The sequence below is a fragment of the Biomphalaria glabrata genome, chromosome 6 (assembly GCF_947242115.1).
Source record: "Biomphalaria glabrata chromosome 6, xgBioGlab47.1, whole genome shotgun sequence".
NCBI lineage: Eukaryota > Metazoa > Mollusca > Gastropoda > Planorbidae > Biomphalaria > Biomphalaria glabrata.
In genome coordinates this window covers 19,704,715-19,722,903 of record NC_074716.1, presented here as the reverse complement: position 1 = coordinate 19,722,903, position 18,189 = coordinate 19,704,715, and the positions used below count along the sequence as shown (strand labels likewise).

Genomic DNA, 18,189 nt, shown 5'->3' with positions numbered 1-18,189 from the left:
GTGTTGGCCAGAATATCTGCTTTTAAATAATTACCCCAATACAACAAAAAGACTTTGAAATCATGATCATAGATTTTTACTTATTTGACTAGTAAAAAAAAACAACAAAAAACTTCTTAATTTACATTTGATAGAAGTATAACACATCCCATACTTCAAAAGAAATGGTGAAGGATAATACTTTCAATTACAATTTGTTTATTAACTATGTCTTGTAAGAAATTTTTCAAAAGGAAAATTAAGTCTAGTAAATTTACCTTTAGAATCAAATGAATCAAAATAAAATCACACAATCACAATTTAGTTGAGCTATATAAAAATAAAGCAGACAAATAAAAGTTATTTAACAGATCAAGAATAAAAATATAAATTATTTTAATTTAAATATTTCTTACCAAAAACATACACGAAACATAGAAAAAAGTAATGAGATAAATACAAAATATACAAAAGATTGATGAAAAAAAAAGTTACTGTTGATTCTTTAAAACTTGTAAAAATTAATAATTGAAAATAAAACTATAAAATTTACAAAATATTGCACAATTATTAAAGCTGAGTATAACATATATAGACATCCACATAAAAAAAAAGTTCAGTAGTTATCACAATATGTAAATCTTTGAACATTGAGGTGATCACTAATACAAGGGTTTTACAGATAACTCCAGTATAGATTGAATTCAGAACATTGATCTAATTCATTAACTAACTTTATTGCTATTTAACATTATCATAAGAAGATTCATGATAGTAATACTAGGAAACCTTAAGATCTGTTCTAAATACACACATTAAACAAGAACTGGAAATATAATGGACTTATCCAAATCATTGATGCTTTCATTTTCAAATATCTATTCAGAAAATTGTAAGCATTCTCTTATTATCATGTATGTTTACAGATTAACATGCAACAGCCTATATTCTATGTAAGTCCATATATTTAGATAACTAGACAGAAAACTAAGACAAATGGCATATTTCAAGACTGCATGTTCAAAATACCCTGATACTATAAGATGAATATACTGAAATTTGTTTTGTCACATAATATTTTACAACACCGCTATATCGCTAAAATAGGTCTATGCACAACACAGAATGTCATATTATATTAAACATTAAAAAAGAAATAATTCAACATGATTAACTATTAACAAGAAGAGACAAAAATGCAATGTTGGAAGAAGAGAGAAAGCTTAATTCTGTATCTGGCTAGATTATCACATTAAAAAATATCAGTTCTGAAGGTATCAAACCAAATTATCTGTACTGTGGGATGGATTATGCCATGTAACTGTACGCCCTGATCGAGCAGGTACATAGCTTGGTGCTGGATAGTCCATGGGTGGTGGGGGAGGCAAACAGTCTCTTTCCCTAGTCGCTTCTAAAAGAGACGGGCGTCGATATGGAGGAGGGATCACGGTTTTTGTACCTGTATTGTTGCTATTCATTTTAGGTGCCACAGAGTTAACTGCAGTAGAATGAGATGGTGCTTTGACTGGTTGTTTTTGAACAGAATTAGCTTTCAGTTGTTCTTCTTTCTGCTTCTGTAGAGTTTGTCTTAAAGTTCTCCGTTTCTGGAAAAAAAAAAGAATAAAAGGAATCAAATAAAATAACTAAGCTCAGTGATATAGAAGCATAATCAAAATTTACTAAATTAACAATGTCAATCAACTGCACAGTAATGGATTTTAGAAGAACATTCTGTGAATAACTAATGGTAATTTTTTTGCTTGTAATTTTTAAATTAATATTCAGTAGATTATAAAGTGATTACAAAATCCTTTGCGTTTTAAAATCTAGATCATGTTTATTACAACTATTAAACAGTTTTTGCTTCAAAGGCATGATAAGATAAATAATAATTACTTCATTTACATTAATGAGATATGTATTATAAAATGAAGTAGTTAAAAGAAAAAATATGTTCAAATCTTGTTTATAACTGGGTAAATAATAGAATGGTATATCAGTTTATTCAGCAATGTCACATCCCATTCATCTAAGCAAGCCTCTATCAACCAAACTGCAGGACAACAAGGTGTCTCAGCGTCAAAACTTATGCCTTTATAAACTTGCTACTCATGCACAAGCTAGAAAACATGAATGTTAAAAGAAGATGGCCATGTTAATAACAAGTTAATTTATGTTAGGAAAAAATCTAAGGGAAAAAAACATTCTTTTATGAATGACAAATTAAAATAATTCTCCCACCTTTAATATCTTAAAGAAGACCAAATTATAATTATAAATATGATTTCTACTCAATTTTTCCAAACCATGCCCTTGGAACAACTAAGTACTTTTGATGTTCGATACACCTTGCCCACCATGATTAGTTTTAACTCTTCAAGATTTTTTTTGTTTCATTTAAATTTCTAAGATCTAAGCCAATTTTTTAAATCTGTGAGTGAGCGAAATATAATAAGAAAAAGGATGTTCATTTCCACTCCATCAGGCAAAGGTATTCCATTCTTAGGGGCTAGTTGTATTATTGACAAATACAAGAAATAGCTGTGTGTAAGTTTGTGGGCCTTTGAAAGATGGTAATCTTCTTAAACTGTTCCACTGGACAGTGTTTGTGTGTAATGAAGGGGACTTATGTTCAGAAAATAGTGTCCTATTGAGGTTTTCCATTAAAGGAACCAAATAAAGGTACTTTATAACTAAAATATATGGGCCAAACAAATGTAGAGTAAATGCTTTATAATGTGTGCTGTTCATACAAGAATAAAAAAAGAAATTTGGGGAAAAAATAGCATTAAGTTATAAAACCATTCACAATTTATTTTCAACAATAAAAACTTTTCACCTTATTGAAGCATGGGAATCATCTTTTTAAAGCGTAAAGCAATGTTTTTAAAAGTGCTTCTCTATTTAGTATCCCTATATTTTGAAGAAATTCATTGTCTTCTAAAGTGGTTCACAAATTCAAATAAAATTCAATTCAAATGGATTTTACTGTTAGTTCTCTTACAGACTTAGTTTACAAGTCTGTTGAATACAAAGTTTTGTGAACATAATGTAATATTTACTGCATCCATTGACTGCCAATCATTCAATTAAGTATTTGAATATGAGATGGCATGGCAAAAAAAGATTTGTTAATCAAGTCAAACAATGGTTTCATTTTAGAAGAAACGATTGCATTCCACTGAAGCTCAGTCAAATACTAGCAAATCTGGATTAATATCAATAAAACAAAATGGTCATGAAAAAAAAGTGTGCATGTTAAGCTAGATGCTGTGAGAGTTCAAAGTGTCCCTGTAATGCCTCAAATAAAGTCCTACTTGACAGAGAGATCTTGTGAACCATGGAGGGCATGTAGGTACTGCCACGTTTCTCTCAATTTTTTTCTTTTCTGCTCAATTTGAGATAAGCATAAAACATTATATTTAAATACATTTTAGGCTAAGCCCACTGTAAGATAATGGAATAGATGAACAGTGCAAGCCAAAACATACCAGCATTTAAAAATTGGACTACAAAATTAGCCTTTTTTGGAGGGCTAATATAATAAAAAATATTTTTTACTCAGCATTTTTGATATTTTTAGATGAGATTTTGTAAAAATAATTTTTATAAATAAATAAATATAATTAACTTGTATATCAAAATGTATTTAGTCAGAAAATGTACACTAAGAATGTCAAAGAGTTGGTCTATTATAAATTCAACAAGCTATGTAATATTTTTTAAGCACTGTTCATGTTTGCAATATATTGCTCATACTTTAAAAAAACACATGAGAACATATAACAAAAACATTATCATAGAAAAGTTTAACCAACACCAACAAGTGATTCCATTTAAAATTGTTAAATTTACTGAACAGATAATAGTTTTTAGTGTGCATAAATCACAAAAAATCACCTCAATATTTCCTCGCCATCTGTCTGCAGCATTGCGAGCCAGCTCTAATTCTTTTTCTTTCAGTCCTCTGTGTCTTTTGTAGGCAATTTCTATGAAGATCAATAAGATACCAGCTACTATTCCTCCAGCGACCATCATAAAGACACCTGTAAAAAAATTGACAATTTTATGTTGAGAAAATCTGAATACAATTCTTTTCCTCATTGCCATTTCAGAGATAAGATATCAACAAAATATTTGCCATTATCAAGGTTTAATTTTTTCTTTTGATGTGATAAGTTATTTTAATCAATAAGCTGGCTTAGGTTAGCCTACTTACAGATATTTTAAAGCAATGGCTGACATCAATATTTATTTGAACAAATGATGGTAGTATTGACACTATTCTTATGTTAAAAATATGGAATTCAGTTACAACAGTGCTAGGTTTAACTTGTAACTAAATCATGAACAGATATAATCAGGCCTATATATTTCTTGTTTATTTTAAATGTCATAGACATCGACTTACCTGCCATATTTGTTAAGCCCAATGTGGCAGGTGCAGAATTACTTTCAGGACAATTAGACTTGCTATCCACCAAGATCCAGCTGTTATCCAACTGTTCCATAAAACCACCTCAACAACAGAACAAGAAATGTAAACTATCTATTATTGTTCAAATGAAAAATTATGAAATGTATATTCACCATGTTCTTTTATCTTTTATTAGATAGAATCTGAAACACATATCTCAAATTATTTTCAAACTTAAAGAAATAAATCATGTTCCAAAAAGTACTCTTAATTGTCAACCTTTGTGTTTCTACACATGGACATAAAAATTAAGAGAACTTTACAACTAATTCACTTTTGTTCTTTTTTTAGAGTCAAAAGAAGTAGATATAGAAGCAATAAAGTTTTGTATGCTTGTAAGCCTTTTATAAATTATCAGTGTTGAGTTAATTTTAAACATTAATTAATCAACCTACTTTCATGCATCCTCAAAACAGCCATAGAAACATCATGAGTCCAGGGACTATTTTTTGGTAGACCTATACCAAGTCCAGACCTTCCAAATAGATCACCAGCTGTTGTTAAATCACAATCATTAGATGCCTCATACTCTAGTCTAGGGGAATCCCAGATAAAAGCCTGCAGCTCTCTGTAAATAGAAGGAGATTACTAGTTAATATATTTGTAAAAGAAAAACAAATCATGTCATATCAAAATTGCATGTAACAAACTCTCAGTTACTTAGGAAAGCATCTTTAGGGCCTGTGACTCTTGCGGTTATCAAAACAAATAGAAGTTATGTGCCAGTATGCACTCCTTATAGCCTTAGCTGTCCTGAGAAGTTTGTTGATGAAGTTTGATAAGATATGTATAAAGGTGGCCTTTAATTTAAGCAATTTGTTCAAAATTTTATCTCCCTCCACCTTTTTTCCCCATTTCTTGCTCAATAAATTAAAAAATGCATTGTGAAAAACCGCAACTTCATTGAAGAATATTTTTAGACTTTAAGCTTACTAGCAGATGTTTGGAATAGTTTTTCTTATGATACAATATGGTAAAAGTAGACAACTCTTCTCAAACTTAGCTATTGTCTAATGTTTTGGAAATATCAATCACAAAATCATTGTAAGTCAATCTAAAACAAAATGACCAAAGTTTAATTTTATTAATTGGTTTAAATAAAATGACAAGTAATATGATTATTATAATGAAACTCACCCTAATCGAATGTCTGCAATAGCAGCTTCTGCTGTGTAATACTTCTTTTGATTCTCCATGTTTCTATACATAGTGGAGAGCTCTACTTGTCTCTTAAAATACATTTCCACAGCACTTCCTTTCACTGTAGCATACTTGAATTTCTCATTGGGATTTCGTAACTACAAACAATTTCAATCAAAATAGCAATCAACCAGAGTTGTGGGCTGCTACATCCTTTTTATAAAACTCTCAATGTTAGCTTAGAAATCATTATTGGCTGTAAACCACATTCTTTTATGCAGTAGGCCTACTCTTAACTAATGAGGGTTTTTGTTTTTAATATACTTCCTGCCATCATTGAACAAGCTTTAAAGCATGCATTTCAGCTGTTGCCAGTGTTGGACCCAAATCAAATTTTTTGTGGTGGGCTTTTAACATTAATAGGCATAATATATCACTAACACACAAATAACATACCCTTGGATCATCTATCCCAGAAATAAGGGCTTCAGGTCTGTCCAGCACGAGGAAAGCAGCAAGATTGGCAGTATATGAAGCTACAATGATCATTGCAAAGCCTGCCCACACCATGCCAAGAACTCTAGCACTAAAGCTGCGAGGTGTCCCTTCAAATTATAAAACATAGGAAAATCTTAATCCTGATATTCTATGCCTTCATAAAAATATTTTAGAGAGGCAAAAAGTTGTGTTTTTTTTTACCTTCTCCTATACCACTGTTGAGGAGCACACCCCATGAGAACCACATTGCACTTGACAAATTAAGAGCATCCTCTTCAGTGTCATCACTTTTTGCCAGTTTGAAGCGACCAAAGGGGGAGAATCGATCCAATAGATAAAGCACAAGCGCAACAACATGTACCGAGAGACCAACAAGAATCCAAAGAGTATCTTGGAAGGGTTGTAAGAAAGAAGCAAGACTAGAATCTTTTTGTGTCTGTGGGATTCATAAAACAATACCAGGTTTATAGTGTGCTCATTTAGTTTTGCAATTTTTCTGCTATTTATTTTAGACTGCTCTCAACATAATTTTGGTAATTGATAGGTTTCATGCCTTGAATGTTTTAAAGTGTTTAGCTGTTCAGCAAGTTACTATTTAAAATAAAGGCAAAATTACAAGTATATGTTACTATTGTTAGTATTTTTTAACTTCTAAATGTATAAAGTATATTGTTAGTACTTTTATGTTAAAATTTAGTTAACATAAAAATGACATTTAAAGCAATGTTAACTTAAATTCATATATTTAATTAAGATTCATACCTAATTCTTAAAGGCTTTCTTACTTTTTTTTAAATTTAATTTAGTTCATTTTCTGTTAACTAACACTATTAAAAAGAAAACTTTTGCATTAATATAACATTAAATGGCTAAAGTATTTCTTAAACAGCTTTAATTAAAACAACAACTTTAAAATAGGTCTACCTTTCTAACCAGAATATTGAGGCCCTGATATTTGAAAGGCTTTGTGAAATCTATATCATTTGCTCTTTCTGGATTGATTGTCAAAGGGGCAACAATCAAGTCAGCTTCCTGTCTCATTAGTTCTCCCATCATACCATTCCAATATTTTTTATCTGAAGAATTGTGCTGTGAAAATGTTATACGATAATTTGAGTCTATTATAAACTTAACAATCAAAATTGTTCTGTGAACATGCTATAAAGTAATTAGGATCTATTATAAACTTAACAACCAAAAGCTGAAAATAGATATAAAAAATTTGGATGATTTTCAAGTTTAGTTTTATGATTAAAAGGCTATGTTTCTCAAATAATCCTGGGATAGTTTATAATGCTAAAAACAGTTTGCCAAAAAAATTAGCACCGGTGTTTGATATTTATATAAAATTGACTATGCTAAGATTATGAGCATGATGATATTGTTACCCTTTCAAAGGATCCAAATAGTCCATCTTTACTCAAATGAATTGTAAAATTAAACTGAACATCTTTGGATATCTTGGCCAACATGTCCATACAATAACCCATACAGCATAGATCTAAGAAATAATGCATTTAATAATCAGATACATTTCAAGTCAATGTTTCTCAGCACTCTATTATTTACTACCATCATGAGACCTACCCTCTAAACATTATAGTATTCAGCTTTCATGTATAGAGGAAATGCCTTTTGCCAATAAACTTTACCATAAAACTTCTATTTGTTGCCTAACAACTGCAGTGGTTCTATAAGAAAATAAAACTTAAATTTAAACTTGAAACAACACTACAAAATAAGTAGCATAAGGGATCTGCATATTACTGTTTTGTTTTGAATTATTGAATACTAAAGAAACTACTATAAAATTAACACACATACTAATTTTCATATTTTAATTTTCATTATTTCCTGTCTTTTTGTGCTCTGCTAAGATACAAAAAAAAACATTAAAAAATTTCATGAAAAATAAATTGGACATTTTGTTGTATTTAGTACCTTGAGTCCCATTTTTGCATGGAAAGGCATGTTTTGCTGGATATACAGGTCGACAAACACCATCTTTAGGTAAAGGAGTGACTTCCACAAATGGTTTCTCCACCAAAGTTACTATCTAATAAGTAAAAATGAGACAAAGTGAACTTTGTAACAAAGAGAAAATATGGTACAAATTCTGTGTTACAAACATTTTTTTAAGATGCATGCTACCAGAAACTATATTTTTTAAAGAGAATCTATGTAAGTATTGTTTCAGACAAGTGGTTTACCGTAAGATTTCGTGATATCTTTTCACCTTTAGGTTTGACATGAACATTGCCAGGCCAAGTTAAATTATTGCCCATCATTCTCAGACCAATTGCCTAGATAGTTAAAATACAAAATGTTAATCAAGCTTGCTAAAAAATATTTTGCTTTTAAAAAAAAAGAGGTTATTTTATCTGAAAAATTATGGTTGATCTTGTCAACAGAAACAGATTACGAGGACAACTCATGTCTTTTTACTGAGATTCCAAAAGTTGCCTTCAACAGGAATTTAAAAAAAAAAAGATAATCATCAGGGGATGGAACTGGAAAGTTTTGAACTCAGGACCATCATTTTGACAGTCAGACAGTACATACCATATGTATAGTAATGCAATATTAACATAATGATGTGATCTAATTTTCAAAGATCTGTTGAAAACTGATGATACCAATGTCTAACATAACTAGATCTGACTCTACACACATATATTTGTTTTTTCAAATACATAGTGCTCAAAGTGCTCGGGTTACCTGATCCTTGTGTCCAAACAGCCCAACTGACATAGCTCTTCTGTTGGCATTGATGTTCATGATTTCATACATAGGATTCACTCTATCACCTTTCTCATTGAAACTGACTTGACCTGTCTCCCCTTCTATTTTGGTGGCTTTCAAGGCACTGAACAAATAACACAATTTTCACAAATATATATATATATATATATATATATATATATATATATATATATATATATATATATATATATATATATATATATAACAAGAGAAATGATTAAACTGTGTCACAAAATAAAAGTAAATTTTAAATTAGGCCTGCATAAATATTTTCTTATTTTTTTCATGTTGAATTTTTAAGAATATAGGAATATATAATATATGCATATATATATATGTATATATATATAAATGCACGTTTATTGTATTTTCTATAAAATATACCTAGTATGGAAAATATTGAATTCAAAAGACGAAAACATATACAGCAGTAAATTAAAAAGAATTTTATTATTATATTTAAAGGACTGACATAATATTTATCATAAATATGACTATTTAATTTTAATAGGTGATTGATATCTGACAGACTTAAGTAATTTTAGGCCTTTTAATTTTGTTTAAGAAAAAAAAAGAAAAAAAAAATTATCCCCCTTTGAAACAAAAATGAAAAGCATTTTTATAAAATACATTTTCTTATTCCTTTCTAAAATAATTCTTCATATCTAAATTTCAAGTTAAACAGATGATGGGAAGCTTACTTGTAAACATCATCCCCATTACTCCAAGACTCTGATTCATTGCAGCCTGTAGGAGGGCTGGAAATGTTATCACTACTCATCAGGCGTATAAATGCCTCCCCTATGACTTCCACAGCATCTTTGATGTGGTTGACTTCATTGGTTCCATTGACAAGATGAACCCCAAGGAAACCTAAGGATTGGATCAATAAATGTATACATAACATGTTTGCTTTATAACAAGTACACATAATGAACAGCTGCTTCACAAAATAATTATTATACTTATGATTTATAATTAATGAGCATAAAATATGAGATATATGTTGTCTTTCTTTGTATCAAAATGGATGGTTCTGACCTACCAACAGGTATATTATAGGCCTCAAAGGCTTGCTCTGACACAATCCACGCCCAGTCTTCCCCTGTCATGCCCATCAGTTCTGCATCATGATATATTTTCTCAGCATCTTCTGTCCTAATGGTTTAATGTTATATGTTTATATGGGTACATACTAAAAAAAAAAAAGAGAGGAAGTACTAACATTAACACTAATCTTATAAAATCTAACACTTATCTTATATATTACAGATGTTACTTCAAAAAAGAAAATAATTATGTCCTACGCATTTCATGTGTCAATCTAGTCATGCATGTTAATCCATGACTTAAACTCTACTAAGTCGTTGGTTTTCCTGGCTGATTCAGTCAACCCATTCCATTCTCTAATGGCACTAGGGAAGAAGGAGTACTTAATTTCAATGATGGATGTTTTTTTACCATTTAAAAGTGTATGGTCCAGGACAATTGATTGGTTGAACAAAGTTTCAAAAAGACAAACTAGTCAAGTCTTTGTAGTCATCTCCATGTAAAACTGGACAATTGCCTGGTTGTGTGATATGCACTTTGAACAATCATCACAACAGTCCCAAGTTCAAACCTGTTCTTATCTTATCTTATATAATACAGACATTACTTCAAAAAAAGAAGATGATTACGTCCTACGCGTCATGCATTTAGTCATGCATATTAACCAATGACTTAAATTCTGCCAAGTCACTGGTTTTCCTGGCTAGCTCAGGCAACCCATTCCATGCTCTAATAGCACTAGGGAAGAAGGAGTATTTGTACAAATTTGTCCTAGCATATGGGACGAGGAATGTGCCTTTATCTTTGTGTCTTTCAGAGTATTTTATTAAACTTTGTTTTTGTATTTGAAGATTATGGTTCAGTGTTTTATGTATGATTGCTACTTTACTTTTGAGCCTTCTGTCCTGAAGGCTTTCTAAATTTAGTGATTTTACTAAAGGTGTTACTCTAGTCAAATATGAATATTCGTTTGTTATGAATCTCACTGCTCTATTTTGTGTCTGTTCCAGTTTCTTAATGTTTTTCTGAGTTGAGGGGTCCCAAACGGAGGATGCATATTCTATTATAGGCCTAACCAAGGTTAAATAACATTTTAGTTTTATGTTCTTATTTGATTTATAGAAATTTCTTTTAATAAATCCTAATGCTTTGTTTGATTTTTTTGTAGTTTCATCAATATGTGGATTCCATGACAGTTTTTCATTTATTATAACACCTCGGTATTTTGCGTTTTTATTAGTCTGTGTTACTGGTTTGCCATGAATAAGATAAGTGGAATTAATTTGTTTTAGTTTTTTTTGTTACTCTTAACAACTGACATTTTTCTGGGTGGAAAGACATGCTCCAATTTGATTCCCATTTCTGTAATTCATCTAATTCTCTTTGTAAAATATGTGTCTTGTGTTGTTTTTATTGTTCTATATATTATGCAATCGTCTGCAAATAATCTGACTTTTGTTCCTGAAGTAATGCAATTTGGTAAATCATTTATGTAAATTAAAAATAGTAGTGGACCCAAGACTGTTTCTTGAGGTACACCTGAGTTTACTGTTATCAGTGTTGATTTAGAGCCATTTATTATTACAGTTTGTTCTCTCCCTATCAGAAAATCTTTAATCCACTGATGCAGTGGACCATTAATGCCAAAATATTTTCATTTTTTAAGCAAACTATGGTGGTGAACTTTGTCAAAAGCCTTAGAAAAATCTAGTAAGATAGCATCTATTTGTTCACTATTATCTAAACCCTTTGAAAAATCATCAATTAGTCCTATTAGTTGTGTTTCACATGATCTATATTTCCTAAAGCCATGTTGGTATGGTGTGAGGACATTATGTTTGTCTAATTGGTTTATGATGTTGCTACATATTATGTGTTCTAGGATTTTACATGTGATGCTGGTAAGTGATACTGGTCTGTAGTTTCCTGGGTCAGATTTTTCTCCTTTTTTAAATAGGGGGGTGACATTAGCTTCTTTCCAGTCCTTTGGTACTATGCCCTGGTTAAGTGAAGCCTGAAAGAGTATTTTGAACACTGGGGCTAGCTCATTGCTTAGTTCTTTGAGTAATCTAGCTGGAATACCATCAGGTCCAGACGCTTTATTTGGTTTGGTGTTGGCTAATAGTTTTTGAATTCCATTTTCTTGTACTACTATATCTTCTATGTTGTCTACTTGGTTCAAATTAAGTAATATGTCTTTGTCTCCTGGGGCTGAGAATGCTGCTGCAAAGTATTTGTTTAGGATGTTTGCTTTAGTTTCATTATCATTATGTATTATGTTATGTTCATCTTTTAATGGCGCTATGCCTGTTGTTTCCATTTTCTTAGACTTAATGTATGACCATAGGTTTTTGTTGTTATCTTTAGATATTACATTGTTTATGTATTCACTCTGCAGCTGTCTGCTTACTTTTTGGGTTAACTGTTTAATTTTTATATACTTTTTGTAAACTCTTTCTGCATTAGTTCATTATCACATCCTAATGTCTTGCAGGAAGTTTTGGCTAGGACCTAATAATCTTCATTTCTGAAGGAAAGTCTGAAACTTAGAGAGTATACAAAACAAACAACAAACCTACTTACGATGCTGATAATAATATAACTCTTGAAGTACATTTTAGTATTGGCTCTAGTACTGATGTATAGTTTTTTTCTCCAGGAGTATATTTTATAGAAGGCTCAATCTAAAGGAAATGCATATTTAGAAAAAGGTTTGAATTAATTAGATTCTCATGTTTATGTGGTAATAGGCATTGAAGCAATGCATACATACAACAAATTAAAGTCATACAAAATATTTGAGGTAATTTAATTTTCGGAAATTTAATATTTTAGTAATTCTGACTAAAATTTGTATTATTAATACAGATCTAAATCAGTTTGTTATATTATAACAAAGATCATTTTAAAACTTACTCTGATGTTAACCTCTTCTGCCAAAGTTTGAAATCTGCTAAGTATAGCTCTCCCTTCTTCATCAGCACTATAAACAAATATTACTTTATACCAAGAAAGGTTCACTAATAGCTGGACCCAAACATCTGCTTGATGTGAATATGGAGGAACAGTGCGCAGAAACATTGTGTGAACATTCTATAAATTAAAGGCAATACAATAGCAGTTTCAGATGTTAAAAATATGCCAATATAAATAAAAGTAATAATGCAGATAGGAGCAATAGAATAATTAAATTTTAAGAGATACAAAAATTATAAGATCATAATGAGCTTACTGTATCTGAAAAGGCAGAGTCCCTGGCTGATATTCCCAGTACTGGTATTTTGTAATAGCCACATGTATAAGAAACTGAAATGGGTGAATGGTCTGTTGAATTAGGATGTGATGCTACCACTGTGAACACATGCTGTGTAAGGAGCTTGTCACAAATATCTAAGGCTGAACGAATGGGGTTGCTGTCCATAAGAATAGTGGAAGATTGAAACTTGATATGCCTTTGTTTGGACTTGGCATTTAAATGACTCACAGCTTGTTGGAACTCAAATTCCATTTTTTCTGAGCTGAGAGATGCACCAATAGTAATTATCTGTGGGAAAAGATTTATTGCTGTTGAACAATTTGAAATTGCAATGATTAAAACTACAAGAGGACTGAAAATATAAGAGATATAACTTATTATGATAAAGCAGATCCATACATATAGCTAAATACATAGTTAAATTAGTTGTTAAAAATGATAACCCATTTTTAGATAAGTCTAAATAATAGAAAACCAAAATGTTTTCTTTTGACTAAATATCATGTTGTGACATAATTATGATATAAAAAAGCAAAGTATCCCATCCTTTGCAATATATAGGGCAGATGATGTAAAGGTTATCTGTTTCTATGGTTGATGGTTAACAAGGGTGTCATGTGGCCAGCACAATGACCAACCACCTTTACTTTCCCCAATTAAAGTAATAGTTATATGGACTGAGGGTTGTCCTAAAAATTCAGGAATTAAAAAATCTCACTCTTCAAGATTTGAACTCAGGACTACTCAATTTGGAAGTCAAGCTCTTTATCACTCAACCACCATGCCCCATATGCCCTCAACATAGTATCTTATAATGCAACCTAAATTTTTTTTGTTTGATAAGTTTCTGACATTAGAAATGAACATGATTACATTTTAGTCTAAACCACCTGCAGGACAGCAGAGAATAGAACCAAGCAAGGTTCAAACATCATTTTGACAGTTTGAAGTGCATACCACACAACCAGGCGGCTACTTCATGGTGTATTATGACTCAGTCATGCTATGATATCAATTTTCATGCTGAATTCTTCACAAATTGAACAAAAAATAAAGTTCTTAATATGTAAGTATAATAAGCAAGAATATCATGATAACTCCAGTATTTCTAAAACCATAATATCTTTAAAATAATAGCCTACCTGTTCAGACGCCTGGCTTTCAATAAGCAAAAGTGTCATCACAATCAAAAGCAATAACATTTTCAACATTTTCATCTGCAAGATTAACAAAGTATCTGGAAAAAAAAGGAATGGATAAATTTATGTTTGACTTACATTTTAGAAAAATCGACATATGATCTAGATATCCATCATGTAACTATTGAAGCAATTGTATTAATCAAATAAAAAGTGACTGCAACAGGGAAAAAATGTGTACAAATTGGTAGAAGTTTGTCCTAGCAGATGAATAAGAAATGTGTCTTTATTTCTTTTTTAGTATCTCAGCAGGTTTATTTGTAGATTATAGTTCAGTGTTTCATGAATATTCGTTTGTTATAAATCTCACCACTCTAATTTGCATATTCTAATATTGGCCAAACCAATTTTAAATAACATTTCAGTGTGTGTGTATGTGTCTTTAAAGGAAACTAATCTGCAGTTTTATTAATCAATAGTTTTTTTTTAAATCTAAAATTCCCTAATTTAAGTACAAAAAAAGTGTATAAACTTGAAATGAAAAAGTAGTTTCCCTTTAAGATTCCAATGTCTTCAAAGAGTCTGGTGGCATGTAGTTGAGATTGTTCTGATGTCAATGGTAAACCAAGGTGTAATGGTTTTATGTAGACCAGTATAATAGCAAACTGCATATAAAACTTTCCACAACAGAGATCTGGTATCCAAAAGTTAATGTCTTTGGGCTAAATCATTGCCTTCATTGGGATTTAGACTCAATTTAATAGACCTACTAGGCTAAAAGTTTTTTAAGCAAATAAATTTAAAGCAAATAAAAAAATTGTTAGATCTACAACTTGTGTCAGTAATGCAAACTCTCATGCTTAATGATACACTCCAGTCAATAAGCCTATGGTCAAAATAAATTGCAAGATTATACAACTTTGGTCTATATGCTAGATTTATAAAATAACATATTTTATTAGTTGGATTTATTATAAAAGGCAATATGGGTAATAAAAACTATATTATAGTAGGCCTATAACTGCTTACACTATTAGAGCTGGTATGCAATTTTTAATGGAATTAAATAACTCTAGTTCTACAGGCCTGCCATTAATCATTTAATTAAGTTAGGGCCTATTTGTAGGCTATAATCATATGATAATGATGGCCATTAGGACAAGACTGTCACTAGACCTGTTCACACTGGACTCACATTGATAATTTTAAAGGTGTATTTTAAAGAATGCCAGAGGAATGCTTTGAAAGCACAGTAACTTGAGTAACCAAAAAGTTCTCGGATAGACTTGATAGGGCAGCTACATCTAGAAATAGATCTAATTAGATCTAGATCTATATAAAACATGAAAATTATATAAATTTACATCCATTGTATCATGTATGTTTGTGTACCCTAAAAGTATAATCTATAAGATATACGCCTCATAGATCTAGATATACTGATATACCTAGACCTATGCTATACTTCTATATCTAAACTAAACGCCTCAACAAAGAAAAATGCACACAAAATGAGACCTATAATACCAACAGTGGCAACAGTTTACAAACTGGGTATTACTACATCTATTCTAGATCTATAAGCTCTCGTTTTCTGCTGGAGGCATTATTTAACTTCACGACAAGACGAGCCTAGCGGTCTGCTGCGTGAGTAGAATTGCGAGCACGAGAGAGAGAGAGAGAGAGAGAGAACAGAAAAAGAGCGAATGAGAGAAGGGGGTTAAATGTAATCGATAAATGTTTCTAGCACTTTGTGCTATTATACTATATTTATTAATTGTTATATAACCTTTAGTAACTAGGCGTATGGTCTATAGTAGCCTGCTCTCTAGTTTAAATTTAGTGCAACATTTACAGTGGCGTAGCTAGAGTATATGATGCCTGGTGCGATACCTCATCTTGATGCCCCCCCCCCCAAAAAAAAAATATAACTAAATAATAACATTGCAAAACTTTACTTTTTTGTTCAAAATAATATGTATTCATTAATCAAATATTGTTAATTCAAAACATCACTTTTACTTAAACATACTACAAGTGAGTTTTACGCGCTTTCTTGCTTGCAAAAGTATCAATAATTTTATCGAAATCAATTTTTTCCACCAGCTCTTGTTCAATGGACAAAATGGCCAAATAAGTGAGTCGTAAATTTGTCATCGTTGATCGCAAGTAATTCTTGATTAGTTTAAGTTTGGAAAAACTTCTCTCGCATGTAGCGACGCTTACCGCAATAGTAAAAAATATGCGAATCATGATGACGATATTCGGGACTGAATCATCTAGCTTAATTTTTTTTTTATAAAATTCAAGAGCTCAACACTTCAACAGGTCCTTGTTTTGGAAGTGCGGAGGCTTCTGATGAAACAGTGACAAACCCTTGAAGCCTCTTTCGATCCAGCAGAAATTCGTTTTTATCAATGTCGCTAGGAGTACTATCGAGATTGATTTCGACCTGAGGATTTAATTGCTGGGAAGGCAACAAAAATTCATATCTATCTGCTACATCATGAAGTTGCTGGAATCGGGTGATTATTTCTTGAACAATCCTGTCCAAGGTAGAATAAATTTCCCTTCGTAGCTCTTCTGTGTGTGTAAGTACAGAGTAGTCACTTTTCTCACCAGGCATCTTTTTCTTATGGCCAATACGTTTTTGAGGTTCTGTACTGATTCTCAGTTCTGAGCACACGCTTTCGGCAAAGGTAATGCTGGCTTCAGCGATGGCCTCTCGATTACTACTTTAAAATGTCTCTAACTTTTTTAGTTTGAGTGAGCAGTCTCGAATAGACAATCCTTGTTTTTGAAGGTAGACTTGCGTTTCAGTTAATACAGGAGCCCAAAATCCAAGATAGGTGAGAAAATTAAAAGACTGAACAGCAACTAATAATTTACCTGCTTCAGATCTAGCCGATGAATTTTCATCTCTGCTAGTTAATGTCTCCAGAGTTTCTATAATTTTAGAAAATGTATCCCTAACCATCTTGACGGCTTCTCCTCTGGCGCACCAGCGGGTCTCAACTAAACGTTTAAGGCTAGTTCCGGTTATTTTGATGAGGATATCCCAGCGGTGTGTTGAAGTTGAGAAAAAGGCGTGTAAACGGTCTAGTGTACCAAAAAATGTTGTCGAATTGACTTCAGCTTCAGCAGCTCGAATTCCTGCTAAATTAAGAGAATGGTTTGAGCAGGCAATGAACAGTGCTTTGGGATTGACTTCTAGAATACGTTTTTGGACACCGTAGTTTTGACCTTTCATGACCACAGCATTATCATAGCCTTGACCCCTGCAGTCCATTATGTCTAAGCCATCCGAACGCAGTTTCTCTAGAATCATCTCAGCGATTTCAGCAGCTTGCTTGTCCTTTGTGTCGATGAAGTTAATAAAAGACTCACGAACCTGCACCCCGTTATTATCCATGACAACGTACCGTAAAATTTATTTCGGAAGTTTGATCCAGCTTTGAGATGTCAGGTGTACTGTCAAAAATAATAGAGAAATATTTGGCTTGTTTTACTTGCTGTATGATTTGGTTTTAACGTGATTCTCCAATATTGTAATAAATTCATTTTGTATCTGTGGAGACATGTATGTATTCGGTTTGGAACAAAGCTTAGTTCGAAGCACATGCTCCCTCAAGAGTGGATCGTACTTTGATAGTAATTTTACTAACTCCAAGAAATTGCCTTGATTTTGCCCTTCCAACACTTCTTCTGCTCGCTCGCGATGCCCACGAAGTGCCAGATTTTGCTTTGAGAGAAAACGAATGATGTCAAAGATTCTCTTCAGGTAGTCTCACCAGGTTTTCGTCTCTTCTATAATCAAATCGTGGGCCTTATTGTCAATACTGTTCCCTACTCTCAGGCGAAGTTCAAGCTCCCCCCAAGCAAGCGAT

The 18,189-nt window shown here is 31.7% G+C and overlaps 1 protein-coding gene across 5 annotated transcripts; it reads right to left on the bottom strand.

The window, feature by feature from the left end:
- Positions 1-60: 60 nt before the first annotated feature.
- Positions 61-15,964, bottom strand: LOC106064568 (glutamate [NMDA] receptor subunit 1-like). 5 transcript variants are annotated; one of them, XM_013223161.2, is made up of 20 exons: positions 15,498-15,931; positions 14,306-14,400; positions 13,140-13,451; positions 12,824-13,000; positions 12,491-12,591; positions 9,903-10,015; positions 9,559-9,730; positions 8,813-8,960; positions 8,305-8,397; positions 8,036-8,150; positions 7,483-7,595; positions 7,019-7,183; positions 6,296-6,530; positions 6,053-6,201; positions 5,594-5,754; positions 4,852-5,024; positions 4,391-4,498; positions 3,880-4,025; positions 3,297-3,367; positions 1,425-1,583 (listed from the first exon to the last, which is right to left on the bottom strand). In XM_013223161.2, exons 2-20 carry the CDS (start codon positions 14,378-14,380, stop codon positions 1,568-1,570), a joined length of 2,643 nt encoding a protein of 880 aa, XP_013078615.1. In that variant the 5' UTR covers positions 14,381-14,400; positions 15,498-15,931; the 3' UTR covers positions 1,425-1,567. The 5 variants fall into 5 exon arrangements, with proteins under 5 accessions (XP_055888504.1, XP_055888505.1, XP_055888506.1 ...); XM_056032529.1 differs by lacking the exon at positions 3,297-3,367 and having other exon boundaries at positions 61-1,583; positions 15,821-15,964; XM_056032530.1 differs by lacking the exon at positions 3,297-3,367 and having other exon boundaries at positions 61-1,583; positions 15,830-15,950.
- Between the last annotated feature and the right edge of the window lie 2,225 nt (positions 15,965-18,189).

Bases quoted from the DNA above. Each gene is read 5' to 3' on its own strand.
- LOC106064568 (XM_056032529.1), bottom strand. From the start codon at position 14,380: ATGAAAATGTTGAAAATGTTATTGCTTTTGATTGTGATGACACTTTTG. The intron at 9,731-9,902 runs GTAGGTCAGAAC...TCCAATCCTTAG, and splicing joins GGCCTATAATATACCTGTTG to GTTTCCTTGGGGTTCATCTT. The intron at 1,584-3,879 runs GTGATTTTTTGT...TTTTTTTTCCAG, and splicing joins GATGGCGAGGAAATATTGAG to AAACGGAGAACTTTAAGACA.